Source organism: Manis pentadactyla, chromosome 7, assembly GCF_030020395.1.
Source record: "Manis pentadactyla isolate mManPen7 chromosome 7, mManPen7.hap1, whole genome shotgun sequence".
Lineage (NCBI taxonomy): Eukaryota > Metazoa > Chordata > Mammalia > Pholidota > Manidae > Manis > Manis pentadactyla.
In genome coordinates, this window is record NC_080025.1 from 74,709,470 (window position 1) to 74,735,737 (window position 26,268).

The 26,268-nt window shown below is 36.5% G+C and overlaps 1 protein-coding gene across 5 annotated transcripts in view; it reads left to right on the plus strand.

The window, feature by feature from the left end:
* Window positions 1–26,268, plus strand: part of CDK14 (cyclin dependent kinase 14) — a 701,998-nt gene that overhangs the window by 537,015 nt on the left and 138,715 nt on the right. For all 5 annotated transcript variants that reach the window (XM_057504492.1, XM_036911780.2, XM_036911782.2 and 2 more), the window contains one exon: window positions 25,675–25,723. In XM_057504492.1, the coding sequence (XP_057360475.1) occupies window positions 25,675–25,723 (49 nt within the window). The remainder of the gene's footprint in view (window positions 1–25,674; window positions 25,724–26,268) is intronic.

Genomic DNA, 26,268 nt, shown 5'->3' on the forward strand with positions numbered 1-26,268 from the left:
ACATGAAGTGGTGAGACTCCCTGATTGTTCATACCTCCCCTAGAAGGTATACTGGGGGCCCTCTTCCTGATCTCTTTCTCCTTTAGAGTGTTTGCATGGAGGGGTGGGTAGGGATGTGAGAATGGCAAGTGAGATGCAAAATCTTTCTTCTCCTTTCTGCTCTGGAAGCTCTAAAGATTCATTCTTCTTTGTGAATACTACACTTTAAACTGTAACAAATGCCTAACTGATGAAACTTTACTTCTCTAGAGAGCAAAGGCATATGGGAAGAGAAGTGTTCCATGACTTTTAGGCCAAGAAAGATTTGGATAGCTTGAAGACCTCATCAGCAGTATGAGGAATATGCACTCACAAACCCACATTATTTGTGTGTTGTGTGTGTGTGTGGTTAAATTCTAGCTACATACTCCTTTTTTTTTTAAGGTATCATTTATATACAATCTTATGAAGGTTTCACATGAGCAAAATTGTGGTTACTACTTTCACTCATATTATCAAGTCCTCAACCCCCAATGCCCCACTGCAGTCACTGTTCATCAGCATAGTAAGATGCTATAGAGTCACTACTTACCTTCTTTGTGCTATACTGTCTTCTTCCCTGAGACCCCCCTACATTATGTGTGCTAATCATAAGGCCCTTTAATCCCCTTCTCCCTCCCACTCCATTCACTCTCCCCTACCCCTTCCCTTTGGTAGCTGCTAGTCTCTTCTTGGAGTCTGTGGTCTGCTGCTGTTTTGTTCCTTCAGTTTTGCTTTGTTTTTATGCTCCACAAATGAGGGAAATCATTTGGTACTTGTCTTTCTCTACCTGGCTTATTTCACTGAGCATAATACCCTCTAGCTCCACCTTTGTTGTTGCAAATGGTAAGATTTGTTTTCTTCTTATGGCTGAATAACATTCCATTGTGCATATGTACTGCATCTTTTTTATCCATTCATCTACTGATGGACACTTAGTTTGCTTCCATACCTTGGCTATATTGTAAATAGTGCTGAGATAAACATAGGCGTGCATATGTCTGTCTTTTTGAATCAGGGATCTTGTTTTTCTTTAGGTAAATTCCTAGGAGTGGAATTCCTGGGGTCAAATGGTATTTCTATTTTTTAGTTTTTGAGGAGCCTCCATATTGCTTTCCACAATGGTGGAACTAATTTACATTCCGACCAACAGTGTAGGAGGGTTCCCCTTTCTCTGCATCCTCGCCAGCATTTGTTGTTCCTTGTCTTTTGGATGTTGGCCATCCTAACTGGTGTGAGGTGGTATCTCATTGTGGTTTTAATGTGCATTTCCCTGATAATTAGCAATGTGGAGCATCTTTTCATGTGTCTGTTGGCCATCTGAATTTCTTCTTCAGAGAAATGTCTGTTCAGATCCTCCACCCATTTTTTAATTTGGATGTTGACCCTTGTTGGAGATGTCATTTATTAATATATTCTCCTATACTGTAGGATGAGTTTTTGTTCTTCTGATGGTGTCTTTTGCTGTACAGAAGCTTTTTAGCTTGAAGTAGTAATGTAGTACCATTTGTTCATTTTTTTTTTTTCCTTGTCCAAGGAGATGCCTTCAGGAAAAAGTTGCTCATGTTTATATTCAGGAGATTTTTGCCTGTTTCCTTCTAAGAGTTTTATGGTTTCATGACTTACATTCAGGTCTTTGATCCATTTCGAGTTTACTTTTGTGTATGGAGTTAGACAGTAATCCAGTTTCATTCTCTTACATGTAGCTGTCCAGTTTTGCGAACACCAGTTGTTGAAGAGGCTGTCATCTCCCTATTGTATATCCATGGCTCCTTTATCATATATTAATTGAGCACATATGCTTGGGTTTATATCTGGGCTCTCTGTTCTGTTCCATTGATCTATGGTTCTGTTTTTGTGCCAGTACCAAATTGTCTTGATTCCTGTGGCTTTGTAATAGAGCTTAAAGTTGGGGAGTGTAAATCCCCACTGCTTTATTCTTCCTTCTCAGGATTGCTTTGGCTATTCGGGGTCCTCTGTGGTTCCATATGAATTTTAGAACTATTTGTTCCAGTTTGTTGAATAATGCTGTTGGTATTTTGATAGGGATTGCACTAAATCTGTAGATTGCTTTAGGCAGGATGGCCATTTTGACAATAGTAATTCTTCCTATTCATGAGCACGGGATGTATTTTCATTTATTGGTGTCTTCTTTAATTTCTCTATGAACATCTTGTAATTTTCTGGGTCTAGGTCTTTCACCTCCTTAGTTAGGTTTATTCCTAGGTATTTTATTCTTTTTAAAACAATTGTAAGTGGAATTGTTTTCCTGACTTCTCTTTCTGCTAGGTCATCCTTAATGTATAGGAATGCAACAGATTTCTATGTATTAATTTTGTATCCTGCAACTTTACTGAATTCAGTTATTAGTTCTAGTAATTTGGAGTGGATTCTTTAGGGTATTTTTATGCATAATATCACGTCATCTGCAAACAGTGACAGTTTAACTTCTTTCTTACCAGTATGAATGTTTTTTATGTCTTTGTGTTGTCTGATTGCTGTGGCTAGGACCAGGACTATGTTCAATAAAAGTGGGGAAAGTGAGCATCCTTGTCTTGTTCCTGATCTCAGAGGAAAAGCTTTTAGCTTCTCGCTGTTAAGTATGATGTTGGCTGTGGATTTGTCATATATGGCCTGTATTATGTTGAGGTACTTACCCTCTATGCCCATTTTGTTGAGAGTTTTTATCATTAATGGGTGTTGAATTTTGTCAAATGCTTTTTCAGCACCTATGGAAAAGATCATGTGATTTTTGTCCTTCTTTTTGTTGATGTGGTGGATGATATTGACGGATTTTCGAATATTGTACCATCCTTATCTCACTGGAATAAATCCTACTTGATCATGATGGATCATCTTTTTGATATATGTATTTTTTAAATTTTTGTTAGGGTATTATTGATACACACTCTTATGAAAGTTTCACATGAAAAAACAATGTGGTTACTACATTTACCCATATTATCAAGTCCCCCCCACACCCCAATGCAGTCACTCTCCATCACTGTAGTAAGATGCCACAGATCCACTTTTTGCCTTCTCTGTGCTACACTGTCTTCCCTGTGACCCCCCACACCATTTGTACTAAACATAATACACCCTCAATCCCCTTCTCCCTTACTCCCACCTGCCCTCCCACACCCCTCCCCTTTGATAACCACTAGGCCCTTCTTGAAGTCTGTGAGTCTGCTGCTGTTTTGTTCCTTCAGTTTTGCTTTGTTCTTATACTCCACAAATGAGGGAAATCATTTGGTACTTGTCTCTCTCCACCTGGCTTATTTCACTGAGCATAATATCCTCCAGCTTCTTCCATGTTGTTGCAAATGGTAGGATTTGTTTCTTTCTTATGGCTGAATAGTATTCCATTGTGTATATGTACCACATCTTCTTTATCCATTGATCTACTCATGGCCGCTTAGGTCGTTTCCATATCTTCACTATTATAAATAGTGCTGCGATAAACATAGGGGTACATATGTCTTTTTGAATCTGAGAAGTTGTATTCTTTGGGTAAATTCAAGGAGTGGGATTCCAGGTCAAATGGTATTTCTATTTTTAGTTTTTTGAGACACCTGCATATTGCTTTCCACAATGGTTGAACTAGCTTACATTCTGACCAGCAATGTTGGAGGGTACCCTTTTCTCTGCATCCTTGCCAGCATTTGTTGTTGTTAGTCTTTTCAATGCTGGCCATCTTTACTGGTGTGAGGTAATATCTCATTGTGGTTTTAATTTGCTTTTCCTTGATGATTAGTGATCTGAAGCTTCTTTTAATGTGTCTGTGGGCCTTCAGAATTTCTTCTTTGGAGTATTGTCTCTTCATGTCCTCTGCCCATTTTTTAATATTTGCTTTTTGGGTGTTGAGGCATGTGAGTTCTTTATATATTTTGGATGTTAACACTTTGTTGGATATGATGTTTACAAATATATTCTCCCATACTGTAAGATGCCTTTTTTGTCTGTTGATGGTATCTTTTGCTGTATAGAAGCTCTTCAGCTTGATGTAGTACCACTTGTTTATTTTTGTTTTTGTTTCCCTTGCTCGAGGAGATGCATTCAGGAAGAAGTCACTCATACTTATAGTCAGGAGATTTTTGCCTATGTTGTCTTCTAAGAGTTTTATGGTTTCATGACTTACATTCAGGTCTTTGATCCATTTTGAGTTTACTTTTGTGTATGGGATTAAACAATAATCCAGTTTCATTCTCTTGTATGTAGCTGTCCAGTTTTGCCAACACCAGTTGTTGAAGAGGCTTTCATTTCCCCATTGTATGTCCATGGCTCCTTCATTGTATATTAATTGACCGTATATGGTTGGGTTTATATCAGGGCTCTCTAGTCTGTTCCATTGGTCTATGGGTCTTTTCTTGTGCCAGTACCAAATTGTCTTGATGCCTGTGGCTTTGTAGTAGAGCTTGAAGTTGGGGAACATAATCCCCCCAGCTTTATTCTTCCTTCTCAGGATTGCTTTGGCTCTTCGGGGTCTTTTGTGATTCCATATGAATTTTAGAATGATTTTCTCTAGTTCATTGAATAATGCTGTTGGTATTTTGATAGGCATTGCATTGAATCTATAGATTGCTTTAGGCAGGATGGCCATTTTGACAATATTAATTCTTCATATCCATGAAAATGGGATATGTTTCCATTTATTGGTATCTTCTTTAATTTCTCTCTTGAGTGTCTTGTAGTTTTCAGATAGGTCTTTCACTTCATTGGTTAGGTTTATTCCTAGGTATTTTATTCTTTTTGATGCAATTGTGAGTAGAATTGTTTTCCTGATTTCTCTTTCTGCTTGTTCATTGTTAGTATATAGAAATGCCACAGATTTCTGCATATTAATTTTGTATCCTGCAACTTTGCTGAGTTCAGATATTAGATCTAGTAGTTTCAGTGTGGATTCTTTAGGGTTTTTTTTATGTACGATATCATGTCATCTGCAAACAGGGACAGTTTAACTTCTTTCTTACCAGTATGAATGTTTTTTATGTCTTTGTGTTGTCTGATTGCTGTGGCTAGGACCAGGACTATGTTCAATAAAAGTGGGGAAAGTGAGCATCCTTGTCTTGTTCCTGATCTCAGAGGAAAAGCTTTTAGCTTCTCGCTGTTAAGTATGATGTTGGCTGTGGATTTGTCATATATGGCCTGTATTATGTTGAGGTACTTACCCTCTATGCCCATTTTGTTGAGAGTTTTTATCATTAATGGGTGTTGAATTTTGTCAAATGCTTTTTCAGCACCTATGGAAAAGATCATGTGATTTTTGTCCTTCTTTTTGTTGATGTGGTGGATGATATTGACGGATTTTCGAATATTGTACCATCCTTATCTCACTGGAATAAATCCTACTTGATCATGATGGATCATCTTTTTGATATATGTATTTTTTAAATTTTTGTTAGGGTATTATTGATACACACTCTTATGAAAGTTTCACATGAAAAAACAATGTGGTTACTACATTTACCCATATTATCAAGTCCCCCCCACACCCCAATGCAGTCACTCTCCATCACTGTAGTAAGATGCCACAGATCCACTTTTTGCCTTCTCTGTGCTACACTGTCTTCCCTGTGACCCCCCACACCATTTGTACTAAACATAATACACCCTCAATCCCCTTCTCCCTTACTCCCACCTGCCCTCCCACACCCCTCCCCTTTGATAACCACTAGGCCCTTCTTGAAGTCTGTGAGTCTGCTGCTGTTTTGTTCCTTCAGTTTTGCTTTGTTCTTATACTCCACAAATGAGGGAAATCATTTGGTACTTGTCTCTCTCCACCTGGCTTATTTCACTGAGCATAATATCCTCCAGCTTCTTCCATGTTGTTGCAAATGGTAGGATTTGTTTCTTTCTTATGGCTGAATAGTATTCCATTGTGTATATGTACCACATCTTCTTTATCCATTGATCTACTCATGGCCGCTTAGGTCGTTTCCATATCTTCACTATTATAAATAGTGCTGCGATAAACATAGGGGTACATATGTCTTTTTGAATCTGAGAAGTTGTATTCTTTGGGTAAATTCAAGGAGTGGGATTCCAGGTCAAATGGTATTTCTATTTTTAGTTTTTTGAGACACCTGCATATTGCTTTCCACAATGGTTGAACTAGCTTACATTCTGACCAGCAATGTTGGAGGGTACCCTTTTCTCTGCATCCTTGCCAGCATTTGTTGTTGTTAGTCTTTTCAATGCTGGCCATCTTTACTGGTGTGAGGTAATATCTCATTGTGGTTTTAATTTGCTTTTCCTTGATGATTAGTGATCTGAAGCTTCTTTTAATGTGTCTGTGGGCCTTCAGAATTTCTTCTTTGGAGTATTGTCTCTTCATGTCCTCTGCCCATTTTTTAATATTTGCTTTTTGGGTGTTGAGGCATGTGAGTTCTTTATATATTTTGGATGTTAACACTTTGTTGGATATGATGTTTACAAATATATTCTCCCATACTGTAAGATGCCTTTTTTGTCTGTTGATGGTATCTTTTGCTGTATAGAAGCTCTTCAGCTTGATGTAGTACCACTTGTTTATTTTTGTTTTTGTTTCCCTTGCTCGAGGAGATGCATTCAGGAAGAAGTCACTCATACTTATAGTCAGGAGATTTTTGCCTATGTTGTCTTCTAAGAGTTTTATGGTTTCATGACTTACATTCAGGTCTTTGATCCATTTTGAGTTTACTTTTGTGTATGGGATTAAACAATAATCCAGTTTCATTCTCTTGTATGTAGCTGTCCAGTTTTGCCAACACCAGTTGTTGAAGAGGCTTTCATTTCCCCATTGTATGTCCATGGCTCCTTCATTGTATATTAATTGACCGTATATGGTTGGGTTTATATCAGGGCTCTCTAGTCTGTTCCATTGGTCTATGGGTCTTTTCTTGTGCCAGTACCAAATTGTCTTGATGCCTGTGGCTTTGTAGTAGAGCTTGAAGTTGGGGAACATAATCCCCCCAGCTTTATTCTTCCTTCTCAGGATTGCTTTGGCTCTTCGGGGTCTTTTGTGATTCCATATGAATTTTAGAATGATTTTCTCTAGTTCATTGAATAATGCTGTTGGTATTTTGATAGGCATTGCATTGAATCTATAGATTGCTTTAGGCAGGATGGCCATTTTGACAATATTAATTCTTCATATCCATGAAAATGGGATATGTTTCCATTTATTGGTATCTTCTTTAATTTCTCTCTTGAGTGTCTTGTAGTTTTCAGATAGGTCTTTCACTTCATTGGTTAGGTTTATTCCTAGGTATTTTATTCTTTTTGATGCAATTGTGAGTAGAATTGTTTTCCTGATTTCTCTTTCTGCTTGTTCATTGTTAGTATATAGAAATGCCACAGATTTCTGCATATTAATTTTGTATCCTGCAACTTTGCTGAGTTCAGATATTAGATCTAGTAGTTTCAGTGTGGATTCTTTAGGGTTTTTTTTATGTACGATATCATGTCATCTGCAAACAGGGACAGTTTAACTTCCTCCTTGCCAATCTGGATGCATTTTATTTCTTTGTGTTGTCTTGTTGCCATGGCTAAGACCTCCAGAACTGTGTTGAATAAAATTGGGGACAGTGGGCATCCTTGTCTTATTCCTGATCTTACAGGAAAAGCTTTCAGCTTCTCAGTGTTAAGTATGATGTTGGCTGTGGGTTTTTTGTATATGGCCTTTATTATGTTGAGATATTTACCCTCTATACCCATTTTGTTGAGAATTTTTATCATGAATGGATGTTCATTTTGTCAAATGCTTTTTCAGCATCTATGGAGATGATCATGTGGTTTTTGTCCTCTTTGTTGATGGATTTTCAAATATTGTACCATCCTTTCATCCCTATAATAAATCCTACTTGATCATAATGGATGATCTTTTTAGTGTATTTTTGAATTTGGTTTGCCAATATTTTGTTTAGGATTTTTGCATCTATGTTCATCAGGGATATTGGTCTGTAATTTTCTTTTTTTGTGGTGTCTTTGCCTGCTTTTGGTATTAGAGTGATGCTGACCTCATAGTATGAGTTTGGAAGTATTCCCTCTTCTTCTACTCTTTTGAAAACTTTAAGGAGGGTGGGTGTTAGGTCCTCACTAAATGTTTGATAAAATTCAGCGGTGAAGCCATCTGGTTCAGGAGTTTTGTTCTTAGGTGGTCTTTTGACTCCCAGTTTAATTTCCTTGCTGGTAATTGGTCTGTTAAGATTTTCTATTTCTGTCTGGGTCAGCCTTTGAAGGTTGTATTTTTCTAGAAAGTTGTCCGTTTCTTCTAGGTTATCCAATTTTTTAGCATATAATTTTTCATAGTGTTCTCTCATAATTCTTTGTTTATCTCTGGTGTTGGTAGTGATTTTTCCTTTCTCAGTTCTTATTCTATTTATATGTGTAGACTCTCTTTTTTTCTTGATAAGTCTGGCTAGGGGTTTAAGTTTTTTGTTTATTTTCTGGAAGAACTAGCTCTTCCTTTCATTGATTCTTTCTGTTGTTTTATTCTTCTCAACTTTATTTATTTCTGCTCTGATCTTTATTATGTCCCTCCTTCTACTGACTTTGGGCCTCATTTGTTCTTTTTCTAGTTTCATTAATTGTGAGTTTAGACTGTTCATATGGCATTGTTCTTTCCTGAGGTAGGCCTGTATTGCAATATACTTTCCTCTTCACATGGTCTTCACTGCATCCCACCAATTTTGTGATGTTGAATTATTGTTGTCATTTGTCTCTATATATTGCTTGATCTCTATTTTTATTTGGTCATTGACCTATTGGTTATTTAGGAGCATATTGTGAAGCCTCCATGTGTTTGTGGGATTTTTCATTTCCTTTGAGTAATTTATTTCTAGTTTTATACCTTTGTCTGAGAAACTGGTTGGTACAATTTCAATCTTTTTTAATTTACTGAGGCTCTTTTTCTGGGTTGGTATATTATCTATTATTGAAAAGGTTCCATGTGCACTTTAGAAAAATGTGTATTCTGCTGCTTTTGGGTGAAGAGTTATGTAGAAGTCTATTAGGTCCATCTGTTCTAATTTGTTTTTCAGTGCCTCTGTGTCCTTACTTAGTTACTGTCTGGTTAATCTGTCCTTCAGAGTGAGTGGAGTGTTGACGTCTCATAGAATGAATGTATTGCATTCTATTTCCCTTTTTAATTCTGTTAGTATTTGTTTCACAAATGTAGGTGGTCCTGTGTTGGGTGCATAGATATTTATAATAGTTATATCCTCTTGTTGGATTGACCCCTTTATCATTACATAATGTCCTTCTTTGTGTTTTGTGACTTTCTTTGTTTTGAAGTCTATTTTGTCTGATACAAGTACTGCAACTCCTGCTTTTTTCTCCCCATTAGTTTCATGAAATATGTTTTTCCATCCCTTCACTTTTAGTCTGTGTATGTCTTTGGGTTTAAAGTGAGTCTCTTGTATGCAGTATATAGATGGGTCTTGTTTTCTTATCCATTCGGTGACTATGTCTTTTGATTGGTGCATTCAGACCATTTACATTTAGTGTGATTATCAGTAGGTATGTTACTTATTGCCCTTGCAGGCTTTAGATTCATGGTTACCAAAGGTTCAAGGTTAACTTCCTTACTATCTAAGAGTCTAACTTAACTCACTTAATATGCTATTACAAACACAATCTAAAGGTTCTTTTTTTCTCCTCCTTTTTCTTCCTCCTCCATTCTTTATATATTAGGTATCATAGTCTGTACTCTTTGTCTATCCCTTGATTGACTTTGGGGATAGTTGATTTAATTTTGCATTTGCTTTGTACTTAACTGTTCTACTTTCTTTACTGTAGTTTTATTACTTATGGTGACAGCTATTAAACCTTAGGAACACTTCCATCTATAGCAGTCCCTCCAAAATAGACTGTAGAGATGGTTTATAGGAGGTAAATTCTCTCAGCTTTTGCTTATCTGAAAATTGTTTAAGCCCTCCTTCAAATTTAAATGATAATCTTGCCAGATAAAGTATTCTTGGTTTGAGGACCTTCTTCATCATTGCATTAGATACATTATGTCACTCCCTTCTGGCCTGTGAGGTTTCTGCTGAGAAGTCTGATGATAGCCTGATTGGCTTTCCTTTGTATGTGATCTTATTTCTCTCTCTGACTGCCATTAATAGTCTTTCCTGATCCTTGATCTTTGCCATTTTAATTACTATATGTCTTGGTGTTTTCTTTCTTGGTTCCCTTGTGTTGGGAGATCTGTGCACCTCCATGGCCTGAAAGACTATCTCCTTCCCCAGATTGGGGAAGTTTTCAGAAATTACCTCCTCAAAGACACTTTCTATCCCTTTTTCTCTCTTCTTCTTCTTCTGGTACCCCTATAATTCAAATATTGCTCCATTTAGATTGGTCACACAGTTCTCTTAATATTATTTCATTCTTAGAGATCCTGTCTTCTCTCTGTGCCTCAGCTTCTTTGTATTCCTCTTCTCTAATTTCTATTTCATTTATCGTCTCCTCCACTGTATCTAATCTGCTTTTAAAACTTTCCATTGTATGTTTCATTTCTGATACTGTGTTCTCTAATGATTGGATATCTGACCGGAATTATTCCTGAATTCTTGAATATTTTTCTGTATCTCCATGAGCATGTTAATGATTTTTATTTTGAAATTCCTTTCAGGAAGATTCATGGGGTCGATTTCATTTGACTCTTTCTCAGGTGTAGTGTTCATCATTTTACTTTGAACCAGGTTCCTTTGGCATTTCATGTTTGTATATGGCATCCTCTACTGCCCAGAAGCTCTACTCTCTAGAGCTGCTCAGCCCCTGAAGCAATTTTGGGGTTCACAGGGGAACATTGTTGGTGCCTGAGGGGAGGAAAGAGCTTTTTCCTGCTTCCCAGCTGCTATACCTGTCTCCACTCCCTGAACCGGTAGGCTGAGCTCACAGGTTTAAGCCTCTGTGCTTTGCATTTGTAGTTGCTGTAGACCAGGCTTCCCTCTGGCTTGTCCAATGCCAGGACAGGGTTTGCTGGTTTGCGAGTCAGGTGGAGCTGGCCGGAAGAAACACAGTAGGCTGCTTATCATGGAGGGTGTCCTTGGAGCTGTGTAACCAGCCAGGGAGTTGGAGTGCCTGAAGATCGTGTAAGTTCCCAACCTGCTGAGCAAAGTGCATCCAGACAATTTTGTCTACCTGTCCTTTCTCCTGAGCAGTAAGTTCTGTGCAATCATTGCCCCTTTAGCAGCCCTCTTGCTGTTAGGAAGTCTCTCAGACTGCCTGCCTTTCATTTGTCTCAGAGCAGCCGGATATGGATCCCTGCTTTCCACAAGTGGCTGGCATCTCAGTCTCTCCAGGTATTCTGTCTGTATTAGCTTTCCAACCCCCTAATCATGAGAGTACCATGAAAGCACCATGAAATGTAGGTTTGTGCTCCCAGAGCAGATCTCTGGAGTTAGGTAGTCAGCAGTCCCAGGCCTCCACTCTCTCCCCGCTCTGTTTCTCTTCCACCAGTGAGCTGGGGTGGAGGAAGGGTTTTGGTCCCACCAGGCCCTGGCTTTGGTATGTTACCCTTTTCCATGAGGTTTATTCTTTTCTCCAGTGTATGCAGTTTGGCGCAGTCCTATTTCCTGTTGCTCTTTCAGGATTAGTTGCATTAATTATATTTTCATATTATATGTGGTTTTAGGAGAAAGCCTCTGTCTCACCTCTCATGCTGCCATCTTTAATCCTCTGATATATTTTTTAATTCAATTTTTAGTATTATTTTGAGTATTTTTGCATCTGTGTTCATCAGAGCTATTGGTGTGTAATTTTCTTTCTTTGTGGTGTCTTTGCATGGTTTTGACAAGCCCACATTTTGATGTAAGAAAAACCAAAAGGAATCACAAGTAAATTGTTTTATGAATAGAGTAGAACATCTGTGTCTAGAAGTTGTTTAAAGATTACTCCTTTAAAAGTGTGCACCAGTGGTAATTGAAAGATGATTGTCTGCGGCCAGGGAAAGCTAGCAATCTCCTGTTTTCAGGACTGAGGATGACTATCCCGCATTTTAAGGTCACTCGTCTGGGTCACAGTGACAGGGCAGCACTATTCTGTTCAGCATTATTATATCCCATCAAAGCCTCTCACTGTTAACACTGGAGCTGTATCAAATCTCAGACACTACATGTTTTGGGTATATCAGGTGTTTTAAAGCTGCAAATTGCAGTTGTACAAACATATGTATTATTTCTAAAATGTCTGTTTGGATAGCTATACTTTTCTGGAGCTGCGATATCTAAAATCCCCACATTTTGGAACAATGTTAGCCCTCTCTACTTGGAGTAAATGCCCATCTACTGTACCTGAATTCTGCTTTACTTCTGTTCTAAGGACTATAGATGGTTTAAATCCAGCTTTTCTGTATCTTGATCAGACTGTCAACTGAAATGTTCACTGCCAGGTTGGTTTTCCTAATAAATAAGAGGAAGTAAAGTTTGCGTAAAGATTCTTGTGAATACTTGTAAGTATAGTTTTTTTCTATTAATCATCTCTTAGTATTGGTTCCCATGATTTTTTGTAGGCTATTTATGACCTTGAATATTTTGTGCCCTGTTATATCCACAGTGCTTAGCACAGTGCTTGGCAAATGGCAGACACACAGTAAATAGTCATAGAGTGAAAAGGGAAATAAATGAATACTCAATCCTTCTATCCTAAAGGATTTAAGGATATTTTTGGTTACATAAACGAGTAATTAGTGTGATTATTTGAAATGTCACTAGCGTGATGCATAACTGTGTTTATGCTTCACCCTTGTAAAGATCTGGAGCCTCTCCGGTGCTGAAGCAGCCCTGAGAAAGGCTCAGGCTCAGTACCTCTGCCAGATGATAGGAGGGCCACAGCTCTCTGCTTAAAAGAGCAAATTCATTTATTAAAATGCAAAATATTCTCAAAGAATTTAAATTGTGAGTAGTTGAAAATGTGGGCTAGAGAAGTTAATTATGAAGTATGTCTCACATTTCCTAGGGCAGTTTGAAAATGCTCATTTTTATATTTACTTAGAAATACTTAACCCATGATATTGGATGGGATTAAACATTGTATGATATTAAATCCATTTGCAAAAGATACACTAAAGTTTGAGACATTTTATGATCTCATCTTTATTGCCACCCCTTCTCCCTCCACCATCTCACCACCATCCCCACCGAAAAAAGGAAAAAGAAAACCATTAGTTTACAAATCCTACTTTGCCTTTCAAGCCCTTTGAACATACTTGGAGCTTTTAATTGGTTAGTTGATTTAATGATTTACTCATATATTTTCCTGTTATTGAGGTTAAAAACAGCAGTATCTTACCCAGAAAAGGTTAGTGAGAAGGAAATGGGGAAAATAATAATATAAATTACTATTTGGAGTATACAGTACACACCTATAAGCAAGTGAATAAATTCCAATCTACGTTTTATCTGCATGTGAGTTCAAGTCTGCTTTTGCAGTGTCTCAGGCCATCACACGTTCAGCGCTTTCAAGCTGGGAAATTTTAGAATACAGCCCTATTCTCCAGTTGTTTTCCTGTGGAATTTCAATGATTTGCAGTACATAAGCATGGCAGTTTGAGGAGAAAGGTTTCCAGCCTTCTGTCCCTCCACCTCCATTACCTTGCATAGCAAGTGGTTCCTTCTTCTCTATAAGCCCTCCTCCCTGGTCTCCTGCTGTGTGTGATCATCCTGTGCTGTGTGCAGTGTCCCTGCAAAAAGAAGAGAAGGTGAAAATCAGCCTGCAGGTTTAAATTAATTGCACTCCTCAGTTCTGCTCTAGTTAGTCAATGCTTTCAATCATGACATTCTAAACTTCCAGTTTTAACATAATTGGAAAGAGAAAGCTGACATTAAAGTAGTGACAGAGTACACGCAGTTGAAGGAGAACAGTGTAAAACACTCCTGTGCAAATACTCGAGTAATCTAACAAAAGTATTCATAAGCAATTGAATTATCAACTTTATTCAATGTACCTCTTATTGATTTGGGACACAAATTTAAGTACTTTCTGTTTTCAGAACTTACATGGCTCATTATGTTGCCATGAAATGTCATGAAAAAACATTCATGAGAAATCATGAAATGTTACTTTTATCCATGTAGGAAGTCATTTTTTAAAATATAATTTTTTAGTCTACTTATAAATGTAATGCATGCTCATTACAGAAAATGTTAGTACTAGCTCCATTTGAAATAATGTCCTTTGGCAGATAAGAGCTGAGAGACATAGGATGCAAAAGATCATCTGTGTGTTGCTAGAGGTAGTTTTAGATACTTGAGTTTATCTTGTCTTCACTTGGAAAGGAAACAGTTGCAGTTAGTCACGGTGCCTCCAGGCCCCCCAAGGGACCATGTCCACACCCACATCGTAGCACCTTTCACCCTGTATTTGTAATTCTCTGTTTACATTTCTGAGCCACTGAACTGTAACCAGGACTTACTCACTTTCCTGGCACAAAGGTAGGTGCCCATGTGACATTTGCTAAAAGAATTAGGAGTTTATGTGAGTAGGTAGGGAAGGAAAATGTAGGAAAGCATCATTGTTTCTGATATTTTCTACTTTCATATGGCATGTTTCACTATCAATTTTAGTTCTTTTATGTACTGCTAAAACTGACATACTGTATTTCTGAAAAAAAATCTATTAGCATATCTTGTCAGGCTCTAAATAGAGGCAATTCTTAGAACTAATATTTATGTGCAGTCATTAATTGCTAGGAATAATAATTTACTTGTAAATGCAAGATTGTATTAACTTTATCTGTAATGGAAATTCTTCTTCCTCCTGAAATCATAGTGAATTATTAAAATTGCTTTGTGGAGAGTACAAAGTTAAGGAGATCAAATTTGTTTTACAAGGACATTTGATGTAATTAATTTAAAAAATATATCTTGCTTTTTTTTTGGTATCCTTAATCTACAATTACATGAGGAACATTATGTTACTAGCCTCCCCCCATCACCAAGTTCCCCCCACATGCCCCATTACAGTCACTGTCCATCAGCATAGTAAGAAGTTGTAGAATCACTATTTGTCTTTTCTGTGTTGTACAGTCCTCCCGCCCCTTACTCTCCCTTCCCACCCATCCTCCCCAGTTCCTCTTTCCCTTTCGTAACTGTTAGTCCATTCTTAGGTTCTGTGAGTTTTCTGCTGTTTTGCTCCTTCAATTTTTGCTTTGTTCTTATAATTCAAAGATAAGTGAAATCATTTGATACTTGTCTTTCTCCTCCTGGCTTATTTCACTAAGCATAATACCCTCTAGTTCCATCCATGTTGTTGCAAATGGTAGGATTTGTTTACTTCTTTTGACTGAGTAATATTCCATTGTGTATGTGTACCACATCTTTATCCATTCATCTACTGATGGACACTTAGGTTGTTTCCATTTCTTTGCTATTGTGAAGAGTGCTGGGAAAAACATAGGGGTGCATATGTCTTTTTCAAACTGGGCTGCTGCATTCTTAGGGTCAATTCCTAGGAGTGGAATTCCTGGGTCAAATGGAATTTCTATTTTGAGTTTTTTTGAGGAACCTCCATACTGCTTTCCACAATGGTTGAACTAATTTACATTCCCACCAGCAGTGTAGGAGGATTCCCCTTTCTCCACATCCTTGCCAACATTTGTTGTTGTTTGTCTTTTGGACGATGGCGATCCTTACTGGTGTGAGGCGATATCTCATTGTGGTTTTAATTTGCATTTCTCTGATGACTAATGATGTGGAGCATCTTTTCATGTGTCTGTTGGCCATCTGAATTTCTTCTTTGGAGAACTATCTGTTCAGCTCCTCTGACCATTTTCTGATTGGATTATTTGCTTTTTGTTTGTTGAGGTGTGTGAGCTCTTTATATATTTTGGATGTCAACCTTTTATCGGATCTGTCATTTGTGAATATACTCTCCCATACTGTAGGATGCCTTTTTGTTCTATTGGTGGTGTCCTTTGCTGTACAGAAGCTTTTCAGTTTGATGTAGTCTCACTTGTTCATTTTTGCTTTTGTTTCCCTTGCCCAGGGAGGTATGTTCATGAAGAAGTTACTCATGTTTATGTCCAAGAGATTTTTGCCTATGTTTCTTTTCTAAGAGTTTTATGGTTTCATGACTTACATTCAGGTCTTTGATCCATTTCAAATTTAGTTTTGTGTGTAGTGTTAGGCAATGATCCAGTTTCATTCTCTTACATGTAGCTGTCCAGTTTTGCCAACACCAGCTGTTGAAGAGGCTGTCATTTCCCCATTGTATGTCCATGGCTCCTTTATCGTATATTAATTGACCATATATGTTTGGGTTAATATCTGGACTCTGTATTCTGTTCTACTGGTCTGTGGGTCTGTTCTTGTGCCAATACCAAATTGTCTTGATTACTGTGGCTTTGTAGTAGACCTTGAAATTGGGTAGTGAGATCCCCCCCACTTTATTCTTCCTTCTCAGAATTGCTTTGGCTATTTGTGGTCTTTTGTGGTTCCATATGAATTTTAAAACTATTTGTTCCAGTTTGTTGAAGAATGTTGTTGGTATTTTGATGACATTGCATGGAATCTGTAGATTGCTTTAGGCAGGATGGCAATATTAATTCTTCCTAGCCAAGAACATGGGATGAGTTTCCATTTGTTAGTGTCCTCTTTAATTTCTCCTAAGAGTGTCATGTAGTTTTGAGGGTATAGGTCTTTCCCTCCCTTGTTTACATTTATTCCTAGGTATTTTATTCTTTTTAGATACAATTGTGAATGGAATTGTTTTCCTGATTTTTCTTTCTGCTATTTCATCATTAGTGTCTAGGAAAGCAAAGCAACAGATTTCTGTGTATTAATTTTGTATCCTGCAACTTTGCTGAATTCAGATATTAGTGCTAGTAGTTTTGGAATGGAGTCTTTAGGGTTTTTTATGTACAATATCATGTGATCTGCAAATAGTGACAGTTTGACTTCTTTACCAATCTGGATGCATTGTATTTCTTTGTTTTGTCTCCTTGCCAGGGCCAGCACCTCCAGTACTATGTTGAATAACAGTGGGGACAGTGGGCAACCCTGTCTTATTCATGATCTTAGAGGAAAAGCTTTCAGCTTCTCCCTGTTAAGTATGATATTGGCTGTGGGTTTGTCATATATGGCCTTTATTATTTTGAGGTACTTGCCCTCTATACCCGTTTTGTTGAGAGTTTTTATCATGAATGGATGTTGAATGTTGTCAAATGCTTTTTCAGCATCTATGGAAATGATCATGTGGTCTTTGTCCTTCTTTTTGTTGATGTGGTGGGTGATGTTGATGGATTTTCGAATGTTGTACCATCCTTGCATCCCTGAGATGAATCCCACTCGATCATGGTGTATGATCCTCTTGATGTATTTGTGAATTTGGTTTGCTAATATCTTGTTGAGTATTTTTGCATCTATGTTCATCAGGGATATTGGTCTGAAATTTTCTTTTTTTTGTGGGGTCCTTGCCTGGTTTTGGTATTAGAGTGATGCTGGCTTCGTAGAATGAGTTTGGAAGTGTTTCCTCCTCTTCCATTTTTTGGAAAGCTTTAAGGAGAATGGCTACTATGTCTTCTCTATATGTCTGATAAAATTCAGCAGTGAATCCATCTGGACCAAGCATTTTCTTCTTGGGTAGTTTTTTGATTACCGAATCAATTTATTTGCTGATAATTGGTCTGTTTAGATTTTCTGTTTCTTCCTTGGTCAGTCTTGGAAGGTTGTATTTTCTAGGAAGTTGTCCATTTCTTCTAAGTTTTCCACCTTGTTAGCATATAGATTCTCATAATATTCTCTAATAATTTTTTGTATTTCTGTGGGGTCAGCCATGATTTTTCCATTCTCATTTCTGATTCTGTTGATGTGTGTAGATTCTCTTTTACTCTTAACAAGTCTGGCTAGAGGCTTATCTATTTTGTTTATTTTCTCAAAGAGCCAGCTCTTGGTTTCATTGATTTTTTCTATTATTTTATTGTTATCAATTTTATTTATTTCTTCTCTGATCTTTATTATGTCCCTCCTTCTGCTGACTTTGGGCCCCATTTGTTCTTCTTTTTCCAGTTTCAATAATTGTGACTTTAGACTATTCATTTGGGATTGTTCTTCCTTCTTTTAATAGGCCTGGATTGCTATATACTTTCCTCTTAGAACTGCCTTTGCTGCATCCCACAGAAGTTGGAACTTTGTGTTGTTGTTGTCATTAGTCTCCATTTATTGCTTGATCTCTGTTTAATTTGGTCATTGATCCATTGATTATTTAGGAGCATGTTGTTAAGCCTCCATGTGTTTGTGAGTCTTTTTGTTTTCTTTGTACAATTTATTTCTAGCTTTATGCCTTTGTGGTCTGAGAAGTTTTCTGGTAGAATTTCAATCTTTTTAAATTTACTGAGGCTCTTTTTGTGGCCTAGTATGTGGTTTATTCTGGAAAATGTTCCATGTGCACTTGAGAAGAATGTGTATCCTGCTGCTTTTGGGTGTAGAGTTCTGTATATGTCTATTATGTCCATTCGTTCTAGTATGTTGTTCAGTTCCTCTGTGTCCTTACTTATTTTCTGTCTGGTGGATCTGTCCATTGGAGTGAGTGGTGTGTTGAAGTCTCCTAGAACGAATGCATTGCATTCTATTTCCTCCTTTAATTCTCTTAGTATTTGTTTCACATGTGTTGGTGCTCCTGTATTGGGTGCATATATATTTATAATGGTTATATCCTCTTTTTGAACTGACCCCTTTATCATTATGTAATGACCTTCTTTATCTCTTGTTACTTTCTTTGTTTTGAAATCTATTTTGTCTGATACTAGTACTGCAACACCTGCTTTTTTCTCCCTATTGTTTGCATGAAATATCTTTTTCCATCCCTTGACTTTTAGTCTGTGTAAGTCTCTGGCTTTGAGGTGAGTCTCTTGTAAGCAGCATGTAGATGGGTCTTGCTTTTTTGTGCATTCTATTTCTCTGTGTCTTTTGATTAGTGCATTCAGTCCATTTACATTTAGGGTGATTATTGAAAGATATGTATTTATTGCCATTGCAGGCTTTAGATTCGTGGTTATCAAAGTTTCAAGGGTAGCTTCTTTACTATCTAACCGTCTAACTTAACTCTCTTATTAAGCTATTATAAATACAGTTTGATGATTCTTTATTTCTCTCCCTTCTTATTCCTCCTCCTCCATTCTTTATCTGTTAGGTGTTTTGTTCTGTACTCTTTTGTGTTTCCTTTGACTGCTTTTGTGAGTTGTTGATTTGTTTTTTTGCCTTTAGTTAGTATTTTGTTGGTCTGCTTTCTTTGCTGTGTTTTCATTTTCTCTGGTGACATCTATTTAGCCTTAGGAGTGCTTCCATATAGAGCATTCCCTTTAAAATATCCTGTAGAGGTGGTTCATGGGAGGCAAATTCCCTCAACTTTTGCTTGTCTGGGAATTGTTTAACCCCTTCTTCATATTTAAATGATAATCGTGCTGGATACAGTATTCTTGGTTCAAGGCCCTTCTGTTTCATTGCATTAAATATATCATGCCATTCTCTTCTGGCCTGTAAGGTTTCTGTTGAGAAGTCTGATGATAGCCTGATGTGTTTTCCTTTGTAGGTGACCTTTTTTCTCTCTCTGGCTGCCTTTAATACTCTGCCCTTGTCCTTCATCTTAGCCATTTTAATTATTATATGTCTTGGTGTTGTCATCTTTTGGTCCCTTGTGTTGTGAGATCTGTGGGCTTCCATAGTCTGAGAGACTATTTCCTCCCCCAGTTTGGGGAAGTTTTGAGCAATTATTTCTTCAAAGATACTTTCTATCCCCTTTTCTCTCTTCTTCTTCTTCTTCTGGTACTCCTATAATGTGAATATTGTTCCATTTACATTAGTCACACAGTTCTCTTAATATTCTTTCATTCCTAGAGATCCTTTTCTCTCTCTCTGCCTCAGCTTCTCCGTGTTTCTGTTCTCTGATTTCTATTTCATTAACGGCCTCTTGTACCTCATCCTGTCTGCTCTTAAGTCCTTCCAGAGAATGTTTTATTTGTGTATTCTCCCTCCCAACATGATCCTTTAGCTCTTGCATATTTCTCTGCAGGTCCATCAGCATGGTTATGACCTTTATTTTGAATTCTTTTTTAGGAAGATTGGTTAAATCTATCTCCCCAGGCCCTCTCTTGGGGGTTGTCTGGGTAATTCTGGACTGGACCAAATTCTTCTGCCTTTTCATGGCAATAGAGGTAGCTGTAGGCAGGTAGCACCTGTGTCAACTGGGAGAACAAAGTCCTTTCATAAAGAACTGTTCTTCTTCCCATTTCTCCTTTCTTTGTCAGTTAATCCTCAAACCTAGAATATGCCTTTAAATTTCTGCTCCACACCAACAGCCTGAATTATATCACATATCAAACAATGCAGTCTAAGAGAGAATAAACTCAAACATTAGACACTCTTTTCAAACAAATGAACATGTAATTGTCAGTGAACACTTTTGCCTCAACCTTTGGAACACTGATTATTTGCAGCTAGCCTGCTCTTCAGTGAATGTGCACCATTCTAATGGCTGATTTCTGTACTGATTGGCAGTGCCTGTGTCCTGGACATTTTAACAATCACTCCTGCTTGAATGATGACTCTGAAACTCCATGAAAACTTTAAATACTTACTTGATCATCATGGAAAGATTAGTGTGTTCTCAGGGTGATATTTGAGTTGAATATGAAATTTCAAGTCTTTGAAACCTAGAAATTGGAGATCAGTAAGGACTCTATTAATAGTCACCCTAACTCCAATCTTTTTGTTGTACCCTGTATCCAGTTCTTCATAAATAAATCTTACTGGCTCTATCTTTTAAAAAGTGTCAGACTAACTCCTTCTCACTACATTCATTTTGTTACCATAGCCCAAGTCATATCCTCTCTCTCCAGGAAAGTTGGAATAACCTTTAATTATTGGTCTCCCTGCTTCCAACCTGTTTCTGGTAGTGGGTTCTCTGGTAGAAGCCAGAGTGATCCTTTGAAGAAGTCTAGATCATGTCTTTCTTTATTTTTTAATTGAAATATAGTTGATATAAAGTGTTGTATTGGTTTCAGATGTACAACAGTGATTTTGCAATTATGTACCTTACTAACTGCTCACCTTGATGAGTGTAGTTACTGTCTGTCACTAAAGATAGTACAATATTCTTGGCCATATTTCCTCTTAATGTTCACAAAGGTTTTGTGTGAGCAGGTCTTCTGCCCCTGTGCTTTCCATCTCTCCATCCATCCTACCACTCATTCCAGCCTTGCACATTCCTTCCTGAAATGCTAGCTCCCTGCAGGCAGGAAGGTTTTATGTATGGTTGCCTCCTGTATCTTTAGCCCCAGGAAATATACGCAGCACACAGTGGTTGCTCAGTAAATAGTAGTTGAATGAACGAATCATTGCACAATATTTCTGTCATTCCTTTTGAATAATCTCTGTGTTTAGAGATAGCAAGCTGAGTGTGCTCTTTGATTCTTTTTTGTTCTTATCTAATGATATTCTTATACATAAAACATATCATTAAAAAGCAATATAAGTCATTTTAATTCTCTCCTTTAAAGCTCTTAATTAAAAACAACACTGACAAAATACACCAACCAATATTAAGCAAAATTAAGCCTATTAAATATTAAATTATGAAAAAGAAACAAGATCAATATGGAAAAGGAACTACTTAATTTTACTGGAGAATGTATACCCAAATCCTGTCTAAATGGAAAGACATACTGTATTGTTATGTACAAAGATTTTTATATCATCCTTTTCAGGTAAATATTTATTTTAATGAAACCCTGACCAGATTTCCATTGGGAACTTAATTTAGTTAGTTGGCTGTTCTGTTTGAAATTTGCCTTCCCACATCACCTTAACTAAAGTGTCCCTCTCACATTGGTTTCTCTCCACCATATCTCCTTGTTTTATTTTGCTGGAACACTGTCTTCTCCACTACCAGCTTCATTGAGATTCACAGCTGACCCTTGAACAACATGGGTTTGAACTGCACAGGTCTGCTTATACACAGATTTTTTTCAGTAAATATATTGGAATCATTTTTGGAGGTTTTTGACAACTTAAAAACATTTGCCATCTCTAGCTTACTTTATGGTAAGAATATAGTATGTAATACACATAACATACAAAATATGTGTTGAGTGTTTTTATCAGTAAGGCTTCTAGTCAAAAGTAAACTATTAGTAATTAAGTTTTGGAGTAGTCAGAAGTTATATGTGAATTTTCAACTGGGTGGGAGTCAGCACCCCTGACTTCCACATTATCCGAGGTCAACTGTAATTGACATATTGTGTAAATTTAAAGTGTACAACATAGTGATTTTATATATGTACGTACTATAAAATGATTATATAATGGTGAGTTTTAAAATCTATTAGCAACTTTCAAATATACAATGCAGTATTGTTAACTATAACCATACTTTACGTTACATCCCCAGAACTTACTCATAACTGGACGTTTGTACCCTTTGACTACTTTCATCCATTTCCCCACCCACCTAGCAGCCATGAGATCATACAGTGTCTGTCTTTCTCTGTCTGACTTATTTCACTTACTCCACCTTGCCCTCATGGTCTGTCCATGCTGTTGCAAATGGCAGGATTTACTTCTTTTTATGGCTGAATAATATTCCTCTGTGTGTGTGTGTGTGTGTGTGTGTGTGTGTGTGTGTGTGTGTGTGTGTGTATCACCTTTTCTTTATCCATTCACCCACCCCTATGGATACTTACTTAGGTTATTTCCGTATCTTGGCTATTGTCAATAATGCTGCAAGGAACATAGGGGTGCAGAAATCTCTTCAAGATGGTGATTTCATTTCCTTTGGATACATACCCAGAAGTGTAATTGCTAGATCATATGGTATTTCTTTTTTTAATATTTGGAGATACCTCCAAACTGTTTTCCATAGCAGCTGCACCAATTTACATTCCCTTCAACAGTGCACAGGTTTTCTTTTTCTCCACATCATTGTCAGCATTTGTTATCTTTTGTCTTTTTGATAATAGCCATACAGGTGTGAGGTGATATCTCATTGTGGCTTTGACTTGCATTTCCCTGATGATGAGTGATGTTAAAAACCTTTTCATGTACTTGGTGGCCATTTAAATATCTTCCTTGGAAAAATGTCTTTTGAGGTCCTTTGCCTGTTTTTTAATTGAATTACCTGAGGGTTTTTTTTGCTATTGAGTTACATGAATTCCTTATATATTTTGGTTATTAACTTCTTATGAGATATGTGGTTTGCAAATATTTTCTCCCATTCTGGAGGTTGTCTTTTCATTTTATTGATAGTTACTTTTGCTATGCAGAAGCTTTTTTTTTAGATTGGTGTATTCTCATTTGTTTATTTTTGCTTTTGTTGCTTCTGCTTTGGGTGTCATATCCATAAATATCATGGGCAAGACCAATGTCAAAGAGCTGTTTCCCTATGTTTTCTTCTGTGGTTTCAGGTCTTACATTTAAACGTTTAATCCTTTATGAGTTAATTTTTCTTTGTGGTGTAAGATAGGGGTTCGGCTTCATTCTTTTGCATGTACATATCCAGTTTTCCCAGCACCATTTATTGAAGATTGTCTTTTCTCCACTGAATCTTTTGGCTCCCTTATCCAATATTAGTTGACCATATATGCATGAGCTTGTTTCTGGGCTCTTGATTCTTTTCCATTAATCTTCATGTATGTTGTTATGCCAGTACCATACTGTTTGATTACTATAACATTGTAATGTAGTTGAAAATCAGGAAGTGTTTGTTTTGTTCTCCAGCTTTGCTCTTCTTTCTTAAGATTGCTTTAACTATATTTGTATGGATCCATATAAATTATGAGATTTTTTTCTATTTCTGAAAAAAAAAAATGCCATTGGAATCTTGATAGGAATTGCCCTGAATCTGTAGATAGATAACTTGGATAGTATGAACATTTTATCAATATTAATTCTTCCAATCATGAACATGGAATATCTTGCCATTTATTTGTGTCTTCAGTTTCTTTCATCAGTGTCTTACAGTTTTCAGTGTACAGATCTTTCACCTGTTTGGTTAAATTCATTCCTAAGTATTTTATTGTTTTGATGCTATTGTAAATGAGATTTTTTTCTTTATTTCTTTTTCATATAATTCATTGTTAAGATTTAGAAATGCAAATGATTTTTATATTTTTTTTTATATTGCAACTTTACTGAATATGTTTTTTGAGGTTTTCTTTTTATAAAATGGCATCTGCAAACAGAGACAATTTCACTTTTTCCTTTCCAACTCAGATGCCTTTTACTTCTTTTCTTCTCTCTTTCTTTCTTCTTTTTTCTTTTTTTGCCTGATTTCTCTGGCTCAGACTTCCAAGTACTATGTTGAATAGGAATGGTAAGAGTGGACACCCTTCTCTTGCTCTTAATCTTAGAGGAAAAGCTTTCTATCTTTCACCACTGAGTATTATTTTAGCTGTGGGCTTGTCATATGGCCTTTTCTGTGTTTAGGTATAATCCTTCTATACCCAGTTTGTTGAGGATTTTTATCATAAATCGATGCTGAATTTTGTCAAATGTTTTTTCTGCATCTATTGAGATGATTATGTGATTTTTAACTTTCATTCTATCAATGTGGTATTCACATATATTGATTTGCATATGTTAAACCATCTTTGCATCCCAGGGATGCATAATATAAAGGAGACATTATTTTTTATTGCTGTAAGGAAAATGAAAAATAATTTGTCAGTGTCTATTAAAATATAAAATGTGCATACTATTTTCCAAGCAATTTTATTTTGGGGAATCTATCCAACAGAAACAAAAGGATCAGTATATAAAGTTAGATGTGCAAGGATATTTACTGAAGCATTGTTTTGAAGGAAAAAGGAACTAAAATAACCTATATGTTTATCAGTAGTCAAATGGTCAAATAACTTACATAGTTCTGGCCTATGGAATATTATACAGTTTTAAGATAACTACATCTATTTTCTTGATTTGAAGGACTATCTGTTATATATTATTAAATACCTAAAGAAACTTCAGAGAATGTTTACTGTACAACCTATTTAAAAATTTTAAATGGTATATATGAATGGACTTGTATTTATAAACATAAATATGTGGGAAAATAGCAAGCCATCAACGATAGCATATCATCAGGAGTGAAAATGGGGAGCAGGAGAGGAGATTAACATCTATTCTATGTCACTTTTTTAACTTGGTAAAACAAATATGTTTTAATTTTAAAATATAATGAAGATTATTCAGTGATTAAACATAATATAAATGTAAATATACATTATAGAACATTGGTATTTTGGCTTTGAGCATGTATGAACACCATATGGTGCAAGAAAGGATCCAGTGTTACTATATTTGGTCAGAGATGTCTTCATAGAGAAAACAGCAGGTCTTCCTTGACTAATGGGTCAATGTTCTTTTGTAAATCTACTTACAGTTTGGAGGTTTGGAGCTTGCATTTCTTTTTTTGACCCAATTAAAACTTAGTTAAGAAATAATTGCTAGGAAACCAGATAATGAAAGAAATCACCTTAGACAAAAGAAAACAATGCTTCATTGTTTAAAATGTTAAGATCTTCCTGTTTTACTCTGTAGCTGCTCAATCGAAAGGGGACCTACTATGGCTACTGTAACTATGGCTAAATCAAACACTGTCTTTTTTAAAGTTGAGTTTTTTTTTAACATACTTGCAATATATACATTTGAAACAAAGATTGTTTATTATTTCCCTTTTTTATTTCAGAACGCTTTACCCTGTACAGCTCTAAAAACCTTAGACAAGCATGGAATAAGTAAGTCTTTATACAGATTGTGCTCATTCTGTCTGTCTCTCTGTGTGTCTTGATTTTTAAAACTCTCTCAATAAGTTTGTTATGATGCTTTTTCTTCATGTTCATCCAATTTCCCATTCATCCACCCATTCATCATTAAATAGTCATTAAGCCCTAACTGTTTGCCAGACACCATGTTCAGCCTGAGTCAACACTGTTACATGAGTTTGGGTTCCTAGAGCAATGTGGCATTGCTTCAGAACTGTAAATCCTAAAATTCATATGGTCAGTCTTCCTATAACTAGATTCCAAGACATGTTTTAGTTTCAGTAAAACAGAATTTATTAAGTACAATATAATGACTGATTTCATAATTTAAATAATATTGGTGACAACCTTTGACCTAGATAAAAGTGATCTTTCAAATTTTTCCAGTTTGCCTGCTTTTTCCCTAAGCCTTATTGGGAAACCAAGTGCATGTATCACTTGAAGTATATATGTACTCCATTTATTTAATTTCTATTGTCTTATCTGACCCTGTTGAAATAGTGTTATTTATTGGTTTC